Source organism: Asterias amurensis, chromosome 7, assembly GCF_032118995.1.
Source record: "Asterias amurensis chromosome 7, ASM3211899v1".
NCBI lineage: Eukaryota > Metazoa > Echinodermata > Asteroidea > Forcipulatida > Asteriidae > Asterias > Asterias amurensis.
The window spans coordinates 19,315,486-19,335,700 of record NC_092654.1 but is presented as its reverse complement, the minus strand read 5'-3'; the positions used below and the strand labels follow the sequence as shown (position 1 = coordinate 19,335,700).

The 20,215-nt window shown below is 38.2% G+C and overlaps 1 protein-coding gene across 6 annotated transcripts in view; it reads right to left on the bottom strand.

The window, feature by feature from the left end:
- Window positions 1–3,806: 3,806 nt before the first annotated feature.
- The window catches only part of LOC139939438 (excitatory amino acid transporter-like), a 109,536-nt gene continuing 93,127 nt past the window's right edge, over window positions 3,807–20,215 (bottom strand). For all 6 annotated transcript variants that reach the window (XM_071935350.1, XM_071935349.1, XM_071935351.1 and 3 more), the window contains 9 exons: window positions 17,927–18,314; window positions 16,337–16,544; window positions 15,529–15,571; window positions 14,681–14,924; window positions 13,423–13,549; window positions 12,562–12,792; window positions 11,953–12,147; window positions 10,538–10,672; window positions 3,807–10,183 (listed from right to left, as the gene is read on the bottom strand). In XM_071935350.1, the coding sequence (XP_071791451.1) occupies window positions 9,940–10,183; window positions 10,538–10,672; window positions 11,953–12,147; window positions 12,562–12,792; window positions 13,423–13,549; window positions 14,681–14,924; window positions 15,529–15,571; window positions 16,337–16,544; window positions 17,927–18,194 (1,695 nt within the window). In that variant the 5' untranslated portion in view covers window positions 18,195–18,314 and the 3' untranslated portion in view covers window positions 3,807–9,939. The remainder of the gene's footprint in view (window positions 10,184–10,537; window positions 10,673–11,952; window positions 12,148–12,561; window positions 12,793–13,422; window positions 13,550–14,680; window positions 14,925–15,528; window positions 15,572–16,336; window positions 16,545–17,926; window positions 18,315–20,215) is intronic.

Below are 20,215 nucleotides of genomic sequence, written 5' to 3'. Positions count from 1 at the left end.
ACCAAGAAACCATTGCTAATAACTATTGAATCTCTAGGCTGTTTTTTTATTCAGGGTGTGAGATTAGCAAAATGATAATTATTTAAATATAGGCCCTAAACTTAGAAGAAAAATGTTAAGCGTCACGCATTAAAATACCCTATGGTCTTTTATTAGTTCATTGTGAGTGTTCCCTAATACCAGCAATATTTTTATGACAATCTTATATTTAACATGTCAATGTTGAACTTCAGTTTGAGACTTCCCAGGAAAATTGTCCAATTGAAATGAGATCCAAAGCTAACGAAGAGGCATCACTGGCTACGACCAACATGCCACAAGGAAAAGACCATGAAGATGGATGACATCACCATGAAACAATACAAGTTGACAACATCTACAAGTACTTAAATTCATGGGGAGGGAAATGGGTTAGATCTTCTCTTACCATTAGATGTCCCCAAGATCTTGTCATACCTTTGTAGAACTCCACATCGTCAGAAAACCAATACCACACACTCCAAAGAAACCTTCAACTTCATGGCAGCCAGAATCTTCATCACCACACAATCCATAGACACATCTGAAAGACAACACAAGCAAAAATTTTTAACATTAAAGTTTCAGGTGTTAATCGCAACAAAGTCTGAACAAGGTCTCTTCCCTCAAGTTCACTTCAGCATGAACAAAAGGTGCTGTGATAAAAATTCAAAAGTGGTTGCAGGAAACGAATAGTTTCCTTTAAAAAAAAAAACATTGACTGTTTATATATTATTATGAAAGAGTTTTTACTCGAAGAGCAAATGGCATTCCAGCACAAAAAATGATTAAAGAATAGGATGTCTTTGCTGACTAGTGAATCCGAAAATGAACAAAACCATGGCAAAATAAATAAATAAGACATGTGTTCCATACCTTGAGTCAGTTTGCCAATCACTTTGTGCACTGCAACAAACCAGCAAATCATGCTCTGCATCTCAAATGTATTGACCAATCACAAACCGCGAACCTCCCCCCCCCCCCCCCGCCAAACTATCTACCCACGTGGGCATTGTTAATACACGTGGTGGGCGGGGCTTAAACTAGCGAAGCTTTTTTTATGGGGAAAATGGCGAACCCGACCACCGCTAATTTAGTTTTTCAATTTTCACGTACCAAACAATATTGACTAGTTTACCCTAATAAAATAATCCCAATGTTTTTTCGTCGTAAAAGTAGCAGTCAGCTAAAGGACTCTTCCCCAATGATAAACGATTATTGTGACTTTGCCTCAGATTAGTCAAAACTGTCCTATATAAATCGAGGTTTTAAGGGAGAGAATAGGAGCAAATTGCCTTGAAAGTTGAATGTTTTTAATTTTTATAAAAATGACAACTTATTTTGCAAAATAATAAGGTTCTTTACCTTCAGGTTCGTTCACATCAGCGACGCAACTTCGGGCTGGGAGTAGCAGCTCTGGCCCCGCGGGCTGTGTTCGTCTTTGGCCTAGGAGGCACGAACGGTGTTTAAATAAAATTTGCTCAAGTCCATACAAACGACGAGACTGAAACCAAATAGATGAAACTTGCAAAGCGACTGAAAGTTCAACAGGGAAATTAGCCCACTGTAGAGGGTATATTCTACAGCCGTCTTCAAGAGAAAGCTGGGCCTCTTTCCTGGATCTCTCTGTACCTCGCATGTTCAACATCAATGTCGGCAACAGTAGCCATCGTCACGGGCTGGGTGTTGCAGCCCTGTCCCGCGGGCTGGGTGTGTGTAGCCGCTCTGACCCCGCGGGCCGGGTTCGTGTTCTCTGGCCAGGGGCATAAAATGTTCGGTACCGTCTTCGCCTATCAAAGTTCTCAAAAAGAAGTCGCCTGCATGCTGTCCCTCAGAATTCAAGTGGGATTGAAACCAACCAAGATGGAACTCGCAAAGCGGCTGAAAGTTCAACAGAGAAATTAGCCCACTGTAGAGGGTATATTCTACAGCCATCTTCAAAAGAAAACTGGGCATCTTTCCTGGAGCTCTCTGCTACCTCGAATGTTCAACATCGATGTCGGCATTTTCCCGGTCTTCCAGAACTCAACTCCATGGCAACTTCGTGCAGAAATTCCTACAGTTATTTACACTGCTGCTAAAATAAGACATATAACTGGTTTCGACATAATGACAGTAGGTTTCTTACTAGAAGCATGGAGGAAGGGACAAAAAGAGTTCGTGTTGTCTGCAGACGAGAAGTACAGTCGTCCGTTCAGTCCGCAGTCCCCATGTAAAACCTCGTGCTTTTTCTCAAATCCTGCATTATATATAACGGCCCTTTCGAAACGACGGCTTTTTGCTTTGGGTTTGGCTTTAGGCTCCTTCCTTTCGTCTGAAGCCCAGCAGGGCACATACACGCAAAGCACACGAAATTTTCAAAACAATCGCGGGGCCAAGCTAGCCTTAGCCGAATCTGGAGCCGAAACCGTGGATTCGAAAAGGGTCATCGCATCACATTGGGGATTAGAAACGCCCAAAACGTTACATTTGCATAACAAAAAGATTTGCATATAGTTGCACAAAGTATTGGTTCGAAGAATGCGGGGAATTTTATGAGATGCATAGAAACTGATGGGGAACAAAAGGACGATGTTGACTGTTTCTATGCTTTGTTGTACCACTAAATATTATGTTTATAATGGCACCTTTTGTGTGCATTTTTATTTGCACCATTATGAACCATATGAAAGGTTGCATCGAATCCCGACTGGTGACAATTTGAAAATACATTGACAAAATTTAATTGGGGAGAGACCACCAAACACGAAGAGCCCCGGGGATTTTGGCCCCTGGAGTGTGTACTGGGCTGAAGGAAGTTGAGGGCGCTATCACACGACAATTATATACAATTCACCGCATGGGGACTGAAACTCCTAACTAGTGATTTGTTATAGTCCTCCGATCCGCACCCCCCCCCCCCAAAAAAAATAACAATTACTCACATTCATTAAATAAACTGCCAAACAGTTTTCTTTCACAGAGTTGTTTACTATATCTTGTTTCTTTTTAGCAAGTCTATGAAAAAGTCTGTTTAGCTGGTTTATGTTAACATGCACATTGCACATATATCCTTGTATTAACCCAAACTGATTGCATCCAATGCTCCTGGGCCCAATTTCAAAGAGCTGCTAAGCACGAAAATTTGCATAGCATGACATTTCTTCCTTGATAAAAACAGGATTACCAACCAAATTTCCGTTTGTTGCATGTCGTTGTTACTTGTATTCAGCTGTTGTTTGCTTATCCTGAAAGCTTGGTAATCCTGTTTTTATAAGGCACAACTTCGTTCTAAGCACATTTTTGTGCTTAGCAGAATAGCAGCTCCATGAAATTGGGCCTTGGTCTTCACCAAAGTACAGATATGATATTAAACGTGTCTTCTAAAAATTAATGCATGAATGTTGCAAATATCACAAGATTCAATCAGGCTTTCACTCAGGAGTGTTCATTATCACACCATTATCAGTGGGCCAAGCAGCTACCCTGTGGGCACACTTTCTGCATCCACTCCCTAAGTGCATACAGCAATGCTGATGCACGTATTGAGTTGATGACATTTTGACTTGTGTAGAGGTCGCACGAATAAATAAATAAATAAATAAATAAAAGTGGTTAGGTTTAAAATGAGCAGAATTCATAAGCATATTCTCTAGATTAAAACAAACCTTCCACCCAGGTTTTAATTTTATTTTTATTTCCAGTAAATAAGTCCAGCAATGCAAGCCATGATCACACCGAGACTCTGACAGTAATAATATAGTATATCATTATCACATAGGAATGGTACAAGAACACGATTCAATGGGTTAGTTTAGTATTTTAATATCAGATACTATTGACAGTGATTATACGTTGTAATAATAATACACATAGCGATAACAATATACAGCATTTAAAAGATACACAGAGAAAGCTAGAAAATAAACAGGTTGTGACAATCTTGGATTTTGTGTTGATCAAATAATGATTCAAATGTGGAGGCTGAGAAAAACAAAGGCTTAGCGTGAAACTTACACAAACCTCACCCCTCACAAACTCCATGTTGTCAGCACATTTGTGATCTGTGAAGAGATGGTCAATTGACACTGATGGTGTGTATGTGTGTGAAGGAGGGGGGGGGGTCTCGTGCTGCACAGATGAAATGAGTTTAAACCTGGATTTTTTGTACTAAAAAGTGCAATGCAAAATAATTCCTGTATTGCTTGTGCATATTGCTTGAGGTACAACTCATAAGCCCCTTTTATTCACACTATATAATACCAACTTCCAAGGTGATTAAACCCCAGGAAATTCCTGGGGAATTTATACCCCACCGTCACCCCTTGCTTGTTAAAAAAGTTAAACATTCGGTATTTATAACCCCCAGGTTAGCAGGGGTAGCTATTTCACAGAAAACAGCTTTTTCCCAAGAGTTTGCAAAGGGGAATTAAGATGGCTGACAACTAATTTTTCCTGGTTGTTTCTCAGGGTGTTTATCTAGTGTGAAAGGGGCTTTAGTGTGTTACAGATTTATCCTAACCTTGTTATAATTATATAGCAGCTAAAAAAAATTGCTCTGTCAAGGAACTAGTGGTATAATTCAGTCTTGGTACTTTCAAACATCTATAATGTTACTCACCACATCGTGTTTTAAGAGAATTAACCCTACATATTTACTGGTTGGCGCAATTCAAGTTTAAAAAAACAAAGCATAAACCCAGCTTGTATCTTACACTCAAAATTGTACTGACACTTTCAGATTGTCCGTGAATGAATCTCATCAAGATTTCAGAAAAAAACTTCAGCAGCAACATTTCTTTAAAAAAAAATGCAACTCAGTACAGAAACCATGAGGTAACTTTTTGAATTGAATCTTGCTTGAGAGCAATTTAAAGACACTGGACACTCTTGGTAATTGTCAAAGACCTGTCTTCTCACTTTGTGTATCTCTACATATGCATAACATAACAAACCTGTAAAAATTTGAGCTCAATCGGTTGTTGAAGTTGCGAGATGCTTGATTTCGAGACCTCAAATTCTAAATCTGAGGTCTTGAAATCAAATTCGTGGAAAATTACTTCTTTCTCAAACTACATTACTTCAGAGTACCGTTTCTCACAATGTTTTATATTATCGACAACTCCCCATTACTAATTACCAAGAAAGGTTTTAGACTAACAATTATTTTGAGTAATAACCAATAGTGTCCACTGCCTTTAATATAATTCTGCCAGGCATTGTTTTAATTTTTGGAGCCCATTTTTCTTCAAGGTTGCTACCATCTTTGACATGTCCCGCAGGTAGGACAGCAGTAATCCATGCTAATAATTATTTCCTATACCAAAGAGGGAGGAACAGACATTTTTTCCTCCAAGTAAACATGAATCAACTAAGACCCTTTTCGAACCCACGGCTTTGGCTATGGATTGGGCTTCAGGCTCCAGTCTCTCGTCTAAAGCTAGCTGTGAGCACAGACGCAAAGCAACTAATTGTCAATACCAACGCAGGGCCAAAAACTGAGCCGAAACTGGAGTCAAAGCCCTGATTTCGAAAAGGGCCTTAGAGAGAGACAACAACCCCAGGATATCTGCACCAGGCTAGAATGAAGTCCTATAACTTCCTTAATGCTTCAATACGTTTGATAAACCATTTAATCAGATTTAATGTTTGTAAACCGAAATACACCTATAAATAACTCTTGCATTTAACTGTAAATGAGACAGAAATTAAAACATTCCAGTATATTTTCTGCAAATACAGACATTTCACGGCTCACACGTCAAGCAAGGGAAACAATTGTTACGTTTTTGTTCTCAACAGCGGAGTTTCTAACGATCACACATAGGTCTAGTCATAATTTTGCATTTTTATCTAATGACAAATTGTCCCAATTTTTTGTCCTGCATTCGTCATTTTAAAGCATAAGACTAAGATCCGTACCCAATTCAATAGAGTCGCTTAAGCACCAAAAGTAGCTAAGAACAACAAAATCATGCTTACCAGATTAAAGTTACCAGTCAAAATGCCATGTCATATGTACGATTTTGACTGGTATCCTGCAAATTGTTGCTAAGCACAAAAAATTGTCTGCTTAAGCAGCTCTACAAAATTTTGCCTTGGCCTTATGGTTGACGACAGTCTTACTTTGTAGCTTTCCTGTTAGACTACTTGTTGCAGTTATTATCCATCTTTGAAATATATAAATCCACCTCAATTAAAACACTGTTATATTGAAAATTTTGAATATCTATATCTTATTATCAAAACTAATATTGCTATTCTTGATCAGCAAACATTACAGATCCAATATATTTGTCAACTTTCACTTACGATTTGATAAAAAACTAAGGGAATCTCTACATAGGTATGGTGTTTGTAATAGGGAGCCCTATACTACATAATGTGCATTTTATTATAATATTTTAAAACCAAATGAGCCTCACTAATTGGGCACCATGAAAAGCTCAAGTTAAGAAAAATAAACAATTAAAAAAATAAAATCAGGGTGTTCCATAAAAAGCATCAAGAAAAAAAAGAAAAAAAAACATGTTCGCTAGAACCATCTCATCTTGTTTTTTTTTTTTTTTTTTTTTTTTTTTTTTTTAAGGAGACAACAAGTTTTGAAAAGGTTTGGTTTAATAATGATTCTTTCAGGATAAATGCACGAATAAAACAGTTAAAAAAATTCTTAATTAACTTCATATTTTATGATACCAATAAGTATTTACTTTCCTAATGTAAAAGAAATAAAAACGACCATATCCTCAAGACCTGGGCCCAATTTCATAGCGCTGACACGGCAATAACATGCCGATATGTTTACTTCTAAAATTGTGAGATGGGCAGACGCGATTGAAATTGGTACGAGAGGTCAACACAAGTTCAATATGTTGAAATGTTGAAGTTTGCTTTCAAACTACCTGACTGTGCCCAGTTTCATAAAGCTGCTCAAGTACAAAAAGTAGCTTAGCACAACAAAGTTATGCTTACCAGCGAAACTATCATGTCACATGTTTAGTTTGTAACTGGTGTCCTGCTGATTTCTACTTAGCAGATATTTTTTTAAGCAATATGTTCCACTTGAGCAACTCTATGATATTGGGCCCTGAAAACTATTTATAAAACAGTTCATTAGATATTTTAATGCTATGCCACTATATTTTTTTTATAGAACACCCTCGTGTTTACATAAAATACACATGCAACTATTGTTAGTAATTTTTTACATATTTTTGTTATATATACTGATGGTAAATATGCATTTCGTATTAACAGTTGATACATATTATAATATTTACAGTTATCTAAAAATACAGCAGCCAATTACACACAGTTTACTAGGCTGCTTTAGAGGTTTATCTATGAGAGGTACTCTGTGATTGGTTGGAAATAATGAATATTCATTAACCATCCAAGAATCAAGAATCAAACCCTTTGAACTTATAGTTGGCATAATGAGTGTACAGTTCACATTGGTCTTAACCAACATACGCAAACAAAACATTGTTGATTGGTTCAAACCCTCAAAGATGCAGGTCTGAAACAACTAAGACAGCCACAAGGTGTTTTGACCAAATGCCATTATTCCCTGTTTTGTCTTTCATTAAAAATGCTCTACACAGATTAAAAGCAAAGACAATATTTTCCAGAGAGGCAGGCAAAAAGATAGAACTGTGTCTGCTACTGTTTGCCTGTCACAAGTCAATGTTAAAACCTCATTACGTGTTCAAATCATTCGTTAACAAAATACAATGATTGTCACAGATTTGAGCTAAACTCCTTCACCCATAAAGACGTGTTTGAGGTAAAATAGTCCCCCGAAACTCAGTAATTTAATTTCTGTTAACCTTCTCCATTATAAAGATCAGAAAAATCTGAGTTTGCTTTAAAAAAAAATTGGTGAAAAGGCAGTTGGACATATTAGATTGTTGTTTCCCTCGTCTGCAGCTTTTTCAACTGTCCATATTTTATGTAAAATAGGGATTCTTTTCAACACAGCGCTAGCCATTTGCACCACTTGGAGTGAATTTGTACTGGTCCAGGGAGAACGCTGTCAAAAAAGCTGACCAATTTGTAAATGTTATTTTTGCGTGGGATTCCCCAACCCACCCACCAGATTTGAAAATAGTGATCTAATATTTGTTCCCATGTTTTGCAAATAGCGTAGATTGTGTATTGACTTGACAGTATGGAAATAAATGTTGATATCAATTCAATTAGTTATGTCTGTCACAACTTGAACTTTGAAACCGTATAATTTTTAGCTTCCAAGTTATCTATTTTTTTTTTCTTGGTAAAGAATGGGTCCAGTTGCTTGGACCAAGTAAAAAGGAAACACAAAGTTGCACTTTGAAACATCATTAAACAACGAACAACTTTGTATGTAAAATTGTCCATGATATTGAGTGAATTAGACAGTGTTCCTGGCTATACACCTCTAATTGCATTGGTCTGGGATTAGGTACCAAACATAGTCTAGAGATGAGAAAATGTTTGAAAATTTGGTACAAGTAAAAATTAAACAGCACCCGTTATTTTGAATTTTCTTCAAAAATAATTTCAGAGTTTCTTTTTTGAAAGATATCAAAATACATACTTAAAAATACTTGAATCCTAGGTAAATTTATTCTTAATTCAATCAATTTTTGTTTTGACAAAATAAATTCATCCCAAATTTATATTAAGAAATATCTAATACCATCTTTGCCTCTGTTTCCGAGTTTAGAATATTTCAAATCTTTTTTAACAAGTACATGTTTACTGAGGGCAAATCTTATACCGTTCGGAAGAATTGTTGGATAATACATACATTTTACGGTATACATGTACATGTGTACTATCGGTTAAACAAGATCCACATATATCTACACACATAGGTACAACCTCAAACAACCACACTCGTTATGTCCACTCTATTATTATTGCTATGAGTTTGTTTTTTATACATTGGTCGTTTAACCAGGCTTACAAATTCAACCATAACTTTTTAAACTCAGTGTTTTTATTTGTCTGTATATCGCTAACTATAGTCACTAGTTGGTTATAAGTTGTTTAACTAATCCGTACGAAACAGTCAAATGTACAAAAGAACAAAATGCTCAGCACAAAAGAGCAAGCACTCGAAGTTCACACCACTACATGGTTTCAAGTGAAAATTGTAACAAAACAATCGTGTTTCAAATGAAACGGTAACCATAGTTACATCACGTCAACACCCACTCGCTCAAGGATCAAATCTACAGCTGGCTCATTTAGAAACCGTGTTTTATCACCACAGAGTTATTCAGACACAACATCAAGTGCATTGATTGTCACAGAGTAAACACACAATAATGTCTACCTTGTTTGTTAGTCCGTTAACAAGTATTTTACTCACAACCACGCTTGACAAACTCTTCGGTAAAGAAGTTTTTGTTTTTAAAAACACTGAACACATACATTAAGGTTTTCTTCAGTTAAGGTACAAAAGCAATGTTGCTGTCAATCGCCTTATTTTTTCTTAGAAAATTGACAAAAGTTTTAAATACAAAAAACTGTTATACCATAAACACTTACAAGCACACCCTGTAACAAAGTCGCTTAAACTATGTAAATACCTCAAACAAGAAAAAAAAAATACTTAAGGAGGGAGGGGGGATAAACAAATGTATCCATGTCACAAACTTCTAGATTTTGAGTGTTGATTGAACCCTTTACTCTGAGACTTGATTTAATTTGTTTAAGACTACACATTTCAGATGTAATGATAAGTTTTAGACTTTGTCCTCTTGTTGCAATGCCTGCAAAAAAATCCCTGTCATCTGGTCTCAGACAGCCCATTAATTTCAGACAGTTAGTTTCGAGGATTACAGTTAATAATATTCTTTCATAAAGGGATTGGTGGAGGGGGAGGGAAGGGGGAAAATACAGAAATAAAAACCTGTTTTAGTGTTTTTTTGTTCAGTATAAGCTGCTACTGGCTTAGAAGTTGGTCTCCCTCGCATTGTCTCCATCCATCTTCTTGTGCTCTTTGTCGACCACTTCCACGGAGTTGCGATTTGAGACATCCATGATGTTGCCGTGGTGGTTGGAATCTGTGTACTCGGCTGCCTCCTGTGCAGCAAGAAGGGCGTCTTGAGCCTCCAGTTCCTTCTTGGAGAGATGGTAGACAAGAGCTGCCCCGTAGGAGTCTCCTAGGACATTGATGGAGGTACGCAGACGATCCCTGAAGAGCAACAGATGGTTAGCAAATTTATCAAAATGTACTTCAAATGATTAGCAAGTTTTTCAAATTGTGATTCCTCAGGTCTTTCTCTAAGTAAAGGGGTAAATGAATGCAGCAATCCAAACAGAGTACATTATTTTTCTCTGATTGTAATATCTAGGTCCACTTAAATGTCTTTTAATGACAGAGAAATAAATGACTTCTTGAAATGTCATCTTTTAATCAGTACAAATGTAGCTTGCTCTAGTCATCGTCAGGAGACTGAAGAGATAAGGAAGAAGTGGGGTTATTTATAGGGGTTTGGAGGATCCAGTGTATTCAACCAACACTAATAATACAGCAACAAGAACTCACAAGAACCAGTCCACGAGGAGAATGATGCTGACGTCATTGGTTGGTAAACCAGCCGCAGTCAACACTAAGAGCATCGTCACAACACCTGCACTAGGAATGCTAGCTGCTCCGATACTTGCAAGAGTAGCCGTCAAGCTGCAACGGAAAAGACCACAGATTAATTTTCATTTTCAAAATTCATGAGCGTTGCTTTGAAGAGTTGGCAGTAATCATCAGTGATGACCTACCCACCCAGTGACCTAATAAACCTTTACAACATGATGTTTGGTTCTTGGACAAAAGTAGGAACATTTTATTAAGAAAAATGGCTGACCTATATTTACATTATGATATATATTTATTTATTTATTTTTTTTTGTATATTTTTTTTATGCAAGTCGCCTGACGGCCACTTCAAGGTGTGGGCTACAATTATTTTTTCCAGAGGCCATTGCCACCTACTACTGGGGCTGAAACAGGGTTACCCCTTTTACAGTCCATATGAATGTAGGCTTGGGTATCATCAATTTGAAGCCTGGCCGGTAGAGCAGAAAGCACTACCTCCCCAATTTTATGTAGCAAGCGTCACGACCGGGATCCGAACCCACACCCTGCTGATCAAACACCAGTGCTTGAATCCGGTGCTCTTAACCGCTCGGCCATGACACTGCCACATATGTTTTTTATAGACTTCTCAAGAAGTTTTACAGCAAGTTTCCTGATTTTTTTTAAGGATAAAAACTAGGGAAATCAGTATTAAAGACACTGGACACTAGTGGTAATTGTCAAAGACCAGTCTTCTCACTTGGTCTATCTCAACATATGCATAAAATAACAAACCTGTGAAAATTTTGATAGGTGGTCGAAGTTGCGAGATAATGATGGAAGAAAAACACTCTTGTCACACAAAGTTGTGTGCTTTCAGATGCTTGATTCTGAGAGCTCAAAATCTACTTCTGAGGTCTTGAAATAAAATTCCTTTTTTCAAAAACTATGTTACTTCAGAGGGAGCCGTTTCTCACAATGTTTTATACTATCAATATCTCTTCATTGCTCATTACCAAGTAAGTTTTTATGCTAACAATTATTTTTAGTATTTACCAGAAAAAATATCATTCCTCACTAGTAATACTTGTTAGAAGTGACTTGTCTAAACAAAATGCATTAACAGGAAATAAGTAAAATATTGACATCTGAATATGACCTCCCTTATAGAATGAACTATTGCTTCCAAAACCCTAAAAGTATTTGACCACCATCCAAATTATGACCTCAGGGTAATGACCTATCATATAGTATATAAATGTATATTTTACACCAATACCCCCCACACAAGTTATGCCCCTCAAGAAATTACATACCAAATCAACTGACTATTACTACAGTAAACTAATAAAACGACCTTTATAAAAGTTTGACCTCAGGATATGACCTACCTGATAGTAATGACCTGCCCAATAGACAATGGGATGGCATTCATTTGTGCAATGAAGATAACGGCCACAGCTTCGTACAACGCTGTGCCGTCCATGTTGACCGTAGCTCCAATGGGCACCACAAAGCGTGTGACTCGACTATCAATCTTATTATTTTCTTCCAGACATTTGAAGGTGATCGGAAGGGTGGCGGCACTACGGAATGAAGAGGGAAAAAATGGAGACACGCTTAGCACATGAAAAACAACATCTTACATGCAGCAACTTTCATAGGGTTATTAACTTTGGTTTTACCCATACACACCGATATGCGTTAGCATTGTATACTCAGTACTTTCCTGAGCTCTGTGAAGAAATCACAGGCATTTCACTTGGGTGGGATTTGAACCCATGACCTTAGCTATTCTAGTGTCTTACCAACTAGGGTTCTTGTGTTTTAAATGAATCTTGACTCCAATTAAGTAAGTACACCAGTAGCAGTTAAGGCCATACCTTATCTTGATTCAAAGAGAGTATGCCGACCATATCAACAGTCTAATGCATCTTACAGACAAAACAAAGAAAAGAAAGGAAGAGCTGGGTTGGCTTGAGGAGGAAAAACACACCCACCTTGAGGAGGTTGCAATAGCCATGAGCCACGCCTGCAGCATCCCCTTGAAGAAAATGAACGGGTTCTTGCGGACGAAGAGAGTGTAGATGCCCATGAGGCAGCCGAGATGGATGATGAGACCCACGATAACCGTGACCATGTACATTCCAAGCTGGGCAAAGATCAACTCAGGCTTGTCCATGTCTAGGATCTTGGCACAGATCAGACTGGCGATACCGATGGGAGAGTACCTGAATGAAAGAGGATGAACGGGATCACTTCAGTTAAACCCTTCGTCTACTATCCGTGCCGCTACTGTCCAACTGGTCCTTTCAACAAAATACCACAGGAGAGACTGTGCCGACGGCCCAATGTCTTCAAGCTGTTAAGCAGAAAATCCTGTTTAGCAAATGTCTTTGCTAAGCAAAACATTACTGGGGCACCCATTGCAAAAATGCAAACTTTATGGAATGTTGACACTTGTGCCCTTGAGCAAGGCACTTAACAAAATAAATGAGCATTGAATTGAATTGAACTAATTGCTTTATAAAAAGTTGGGAAGGTATTCTGCTCTACCAGCCAGGTTCTTAGTGGATAATACCCATGCCTACATCCTTTCACACTGTAAAGTGAAGCCCTCACCTTCAAGTGACCTTTGGTGTTAGGTGATCTGGGCCAAATATTATAAAGCCTGTTGGCACAAAAAACTTGCTTAGCACAAAAAATGTTTGCTTAGCAAAAATAGGTTACCAGCCAGAACACCTTACAGTTATCATCGCCGGACTGGTAGCCCAGTAATTTTTTGCTTAGCCAAGAAACTTTTTGCTTAACAGTTTAATGAAATTGGTGATCTGTCATACGAAAAACAGAAACAGACTTACCACATGATGAGGCTGACCAGCTGCATGGTTAGCTCAGCCAAGATGTGGAAGAATTGGATCATCACACGAGCCTTCTGTCCCATCCTACTCAGAAGAAGTCCGAACGCAATGCAGAAAGTCACGATACCTACAGAGGAATGAGTTTAAGTAGACAAGTTGAGAACAAGTTCTGAATGAAAGGTATAATATTTGGTCCCTGGGGGAAAAAAAGTAGGAACATTTTGATCGAGTGCAAGGGCTGACCTAAATGTACACATGATGTAGGTTTAATGGACTCTTCAGGCTTTTTATAATCACAAATTGTCTGATTTTTCTCAAAAGCAAAACAAAATAAAAAATCAGACTGTGTTGTGTAACGCATGTAAAAGAACCCAGTGCACTTATCAAAAAGAGAAGGGGTTCGCCCTGTCGTTCCTGGCTGTGGCTGCTGTGTGCGCCGTAGCACCTTGAAGGTGCTAAATAATTGGGTCTCAGAGTTCATCACTGCAATTACCTATCCTCCTGAAAGTTTGTATATATACTCAGCATCTTGAGTACCTTGTTTGGTAGATACGTGCGCTATAAGAGACTTTGACATTATTATTATTAAAGTAGGAAGAATATTTAGCCTGTGTTCAGCTTGCCAAAAGTCAACGCCTCTGCTTACCGGTAAATTCTGAGCTTACGATCACCATTCTCCGCTTACTGTGCAAGTGCCAAATTTCTGTGCTAGTTAGTATTGTGTAGTAAGCACGCGCACAAGCAAAACAACCCTAATAAACCTTGAAACAACCATGACGTAAGCGTGGAATTCCCTCCCTGGACACTATTGGTAATTACTCTAAATATTTTTATTAGCATAAAAACCTTACTTGGTAATGAGTAATGGGGAGCTGTTGATAGTATAAAATATTGTGAAAAACAGCTCCCTCAGAAGTGACCTAGTTTTCGAGAAAGAAGTAATTTTCAACGGGTTTAATTTCGAGACCTCAGTTTAAGAATTTGAGGTCTCGAAATCAAGCATCTGACAAGGGTGTTTTTTCTTCCATTATTATCTCGCAACTTCGACGACCGATTGAGCTCAAATGAATTTTCACAGGTTTGTTATTTTATGCATATGTTGAGAAACATCAAGTAAGAAGATTGGTCTTTGACAATTACCAATAGTGTCCACTGTCTTTAACATTGACTATTTCTAAAGTAAAAAGCTGAGACAAGTCATGCACATGGAACTACAGAACCCAAGCAGTACATTTGTTTGTTTTGTTTGAATACATACCAAGGACGTTCATTCCACTTTTGTAGCCGAATTTGCGAACTTTCTGCAAGCCCAGACTGACCGACACGTACTTGGGTTTCATCATGGTGGTCATCAGGTCCGGACTCTCCGTGCCGTTGGGGCTCATGGTGTAGGTCACCAACTCAGGTATCATGGTGGAGTTCTCCATCATTGTTGAGTTTTCCATCGATGCGTTGTATAAAACTTTCTTGAATTTCTCCTCATATACATAATAAGTAGTTTGCTGTATGACACGAAAAAAGGGCGATGACATATTCAGGGAATAAAATGAAACAATATTCAGAGGTTAATACAGTTCCTTTTGTATATTGGTACATTTTATTAGTTCTCGATATATTTAGGGTGTCTCTAAAGAAGCACTGATTATTTTTAATGTTAAATTACTCGTTTTTATTTGACTGCGAATAATTTGACTGCCTTGAGCAAGGCTACCCTCACCTTGAAGTGGCCTTCAGGCCATGTGTGTCGACACACAAAATAATAATAAACAAATTCCAACTTTCTCCAGAAGACGATCGAAACATCGAGTTGAAACCAACGGATCTTTTTAGAACCACCCAAACTCATTAGAGATAGTCATAGTTGTTAATTCTCTATTTGTTCAGCGCCTTGATCTAGTGTCTAGGATAAGTGCGCTTTATAAGAACTCTGTATTATTATTATTATTATTATTACAAGGCGTTACCGCAAACCTTTCCATATCGTGTTTCCACCATGCAAAGTTTCAAATCCTACTTAAAAAAAATTCCAAGTCTGTATTATTAAAATTATTATTATTATTGATAAGTGTTGAGAAATTTTGATGACATAAGTCCACCTTCCCTCACCTGTTGGAAGCATGCTTGCACCAGGTTAACAGGCATCATGTTTCTGATAAAAGATAAAAATAAAAAAAAGAATCCCATAGATTAAAAAAGACAAATGGATGAATTGTCACAATGATTGAAAACACCACTCTGAGGAGGTGGGGGACAGGGTTAGGGGGGCATGGAGTCTTCTAGCTAGCTCCTAGCTCCCTCCACCCATATTTTGACAATTTTTTTGAAGATCCACTCTAGTATTTGACAGGGCCCAATTTCATAGAGCTTTTAAGCAGAAAATGTTCGGTGTTAAGCAATGAAATGAGTGGGGTACCAGTCACAGCGATGGTAAAAGTACGGTATTGTGACTGGTTACCTATATTTGCTAAGCACAAGTTTTCTGTGCTCATTAAGTTTTGTGCTTACCGCATTTATGAAATTAGGCCCAGGTAATCAGTTGCAAATTACCCTCAGAAGAGACCATGGACTCGATTTGCAACTGGAGACAATTAATTTCGGTTTTACCCTTAAACTGATATGTGTTAGCACTGTACTCTCGTACTTTCCCGAGTTCTGTGAAACCTAGTCAAAAGAATATTACTCAGGTGGGATTTGAACCCACAACTCTAGACTCAATTTGCAACTTGAGACATCTTAACTTTGGTTTTTACCCTTATCACCGATGTGTGTTTAGCCCTGTATACTAAGTACTTTCCCGAGTTCTGTGAAAAAAAAGTCAATTACATTACTCGAGTGGAGACAGCTTCAACAGCACAAACTGGCCTGATAATTATTCTTCCTAATTCATGACATGATTCTTCAAAAAGTGACAAACCTGAGGAGATCTAAAACAGCATCAAGCGTTGTTATGTCTGGTTTAGCATCACCCTCTCCGAGGGCGCTCTTGGTCTCTGCCCTGCCTGGGCGTATACTAAGTACCAGGATCACACCGATTACAACAGCAATGCATGTCGTCACAGAGTAGTAGACCAGAGCTCGAAGACCGAGCTTACCGCTCTCTTTGGTGTCCAAGCCGGTCAAGCCTAATAAAATAAATAAATTTGAAAATGTATATCTGGTAAATTTTTAGGGTAAGGGCTGGGCCTGGTACTTAACGGATGCAACAAAAGCGAATTGCCTCGATGCCCCCTTGTCATTGCCTTGGTGCCCATACAATTTCCTTATAGAGTGCCCTTTACCAAAAAGTAAGGGAGCGTCTCAAATTATAGGGCATGATCTCGGGCGCGTTTTTGGCAATTGTAACCAATTACTCTTTTGGTCAATTGCTAGTTATCAACTGACGGCAAGTACAACCAGGCATGCAGCTGCCCGTTGAAAAAAAAAAGAGGAAAATCTTCAAAGGCACAACGCAAGTGCGGAGCGAGGAAGCCGAAACGCCACGGGACACGAGACCCACAATGGTACCCTAGAAAATGTTGAGGTTTATCATGTTCTAAGGTGCATGGTTAGCATGTACTAGGCTTACTTTACATTATTGTAATTGTACATTGTTTTTTTGTTTTTTTGCCTTTCAAAAAAAAAAAAAATAACAATAATAATTTTTTTTTTTTTAAGCACTTATCATTTGTTTTTTTACGCGGAATTCCGCGGAAACGCGGAATTCTGCGGAAACGCGGAAGAGTTGCATGCCTGTACAACCAGAACAGTTATTGGTTACAATCGTGAAAAAACACCTAAAGTTTTAGGAGCGAGAGTCATTGCTGTCAAAAAGCTCTGAATCTAGGATTAACAGAGAAGGAATGTTGAATTGAATGGCAACTTTTAGTCCATGAGTTATAGATTTCAAGTAGCTTCAGTATCCTCAACATTAGAAGAGCTTATCAAAGACAATGATTTTTTCAAATCTGGAGATCTCTTTTTCTTGTTTACAAGACATTTCTGAATTCAGATTAAAGTCTGAATCTTTTCATCCCAGCTTGTGTGAACTAATTAAAGGCTCTGGGGTGAATTTCACAAAGAGTTAGGACTAGTTCTAGGAGACATTAAAAACTTAAGGCTAGTCCTAACCTCGACCTAACTTGAGACAAGACTAGTCTAATAAAACTCTTTGTGAAATCCACCCTGGTGTGTTCTTTTGAATAATTCTGATGATGCCTTCCCTCAATCTCCAAGAATGATTATAATGGACCCTTCCCATGAAATATGGTAATTACATTCACGCATGCGTACAGACCCTGTTGGTTGGCAAACACCATAGAGTTGTGCACTGAGCAGATGCGCAATCGCGTGTGCGTCACGCACCCATTAGCCGTGTACAAAACAGCGCGATTTTCCCTCATTTTGCCAACCAAAACGTTAGTGCGCACGCACTATGTGCAATTTACATATTTCATGGGAAGGGTCTATTATGATTCTATTGAAAGATATAGAAATGAAGAGAGTCACGAAAGTGAGACAACTTTACCTGTAATGAGACTAGCGGCAATGAGTGGCAGAATGAGCATCTTAAGCAGCCTCATCAAGACATCACCAGGGAAGCCAATCAGCATGATAGCATCCTTGGAGGGTTCAGCCATCCGCAGGACTAACCCCAAGAAAATACCCAGGAGGACAGCAACGAGGGTGAAGAGCAGTAGAAGGTTCCTCCGAACCCAGGACATTATCCTCTCCTTTCTGCCTCTGTCTTCGTAAGGGTGTAGTGTGTACTCATCTCGACCAGATTCAACTTCCATCTTTGAATTCAGGGGGATTGTGCGCTTTCCAAGAAAAACTAAAGAGTACCTTGGATGCTGGGCGCAGATTTAGCTGGTCAGGTCAAAGGTTAAGGGTCAGGTTCTCTCTGTTGATGATATCTGAGGAGAACGAAAAAAGGATTTGGTTCTGAAATAAGTGAAGAGTCTTCAAGATTCCATAATGAAACTTTGCATGGTGGAAATACGATATAGTAAGGATTGCGGTAACACTATGTAATGATAACCTCTAAATGAGTTGGGGGTGGTTCTGAAACGAACCGTTGGTTTCAACTCGATGTTTCAAACAGTACGCTCTGATCGTCGTTTGGAGAAAGATTCCACCAGACACGCCCTTTGTATGCCGTACATTGGCAATTGTACAGTAGAAACAGTCATGACGTACCATCATTCTTTATCATTGCGGTTCTATGCCAACATGTCATTGAACCTCCAAACTTTCCAGGATGTAGTGTCAATAAAACAATTCGATATATAAATATTTTGCAATAATATGACAGACCTTTACTGATTCGGAATACAACCAAATTGTTTCACCAGGAGTAAACTGCTAAATTTAAACCAAAGACACAAAGAAGAAGTAACCATATAACTAGTACTTCTGCATAGCAAACACCTAACCATTAAAATCAACGCACTCTGTACTGTAGTCAGCTTGTATAACAGAAGCTGTGTATGGTTTACCAATGAAAAAGAAGAAAAAATGCCTTTGAACAAAACCCCACAACACAAGAATGTTTTTGTTTCAGGAAATCTGTAAACTAATCCAACCACAACATCTAAACTTCAGCGCTGTTGAGCAACATCCTGATGTCTATCAAGGGAAATAGATATATCATGTAACTTGTGCATTAAAATGTTTACCTATAATTATATGCAATCAAGTATTCTCCCTTAACAGTGGCGACTGGCCAGATGCAAGTTTAAACACTGTTCATATGGGAACCCTAAACAGTGGACAACTGGCCAGATGCCACTTTAGACACTGTTCATATCGGAACCCTAAACAGTGGACAACTGGCCAGATGCCACTTTAGACACTGTTCATATGGGAACCCTAAACCGTGGACAACTGGCCAGATGCAAGTTTAGACACTGTTCATATGGGAACCCTAAACAGTGGACAACTGGCCAGATGCAAGTTTAGACACTGTTCATATGGGAACCCTAAACAGTGGACAGCTGGACAGCTGGCCAGATGCAAGTTTAAAGGCAAATTATTCAAAATAATTGTTAGCATAAATACTTACTTCGTAACAAGTAATGGAGAGCTGTTGATAATATTAAACATTGTGAGAAACTGCACCCTCTAAAGTAATATAGTTTTCAAGAAAGAAGTAATTTTCAATTGATTTCGATACCTCAGAATTAGATTTTGAGCTCCCGAAATCAAGCATCTGAAAGCACACAACTTCGTGTGACAAAGATGTTTTTTATTCCATTATTGCTTTGCAACTTCGACAACCAATGGAGTTCAAATTTTCACAGGCTTGTTATTTTGCGCATATGTTGAGATAAATCAAGTGAGAAGACTGGTCTTTGACAATTACCAAAGGTGTCCAGTGTCTTAAAAGCAGTTACTTTTTATACCAGTATTTTTGGTTATGTAACCCTTGCCAGGAGTGTTTTTTAGGCAAACTTGTATACAAAAAGAACAAACCAAAAAGAGTAGAGTCATTTCCTTTAGAGTAAACAACAAAACAAAACAAAACAAAACAAAAACAACGCTGATCGATAAGTGTTGACAAACATCTCAAAGTTCCAGAAGGTATGATAGTCCTATGTACCCATAATTTGGTACTCTCTTAATGTAACAGAGTGACCACTCGTTTTGTCAGCCATACCACTCTTGTTAAGAGCCATATGTCAGACAACTCTTTTAAGAGTGAAAGAAGGGTATTTTCAACTCCATTTAAAGTGAAGTTCAATCCAATTTCACTCAGAAAAAGCGATAAAGATCGACTTTCACTCTCAAAAGATAAAAAAATGCCACCACTCAAACA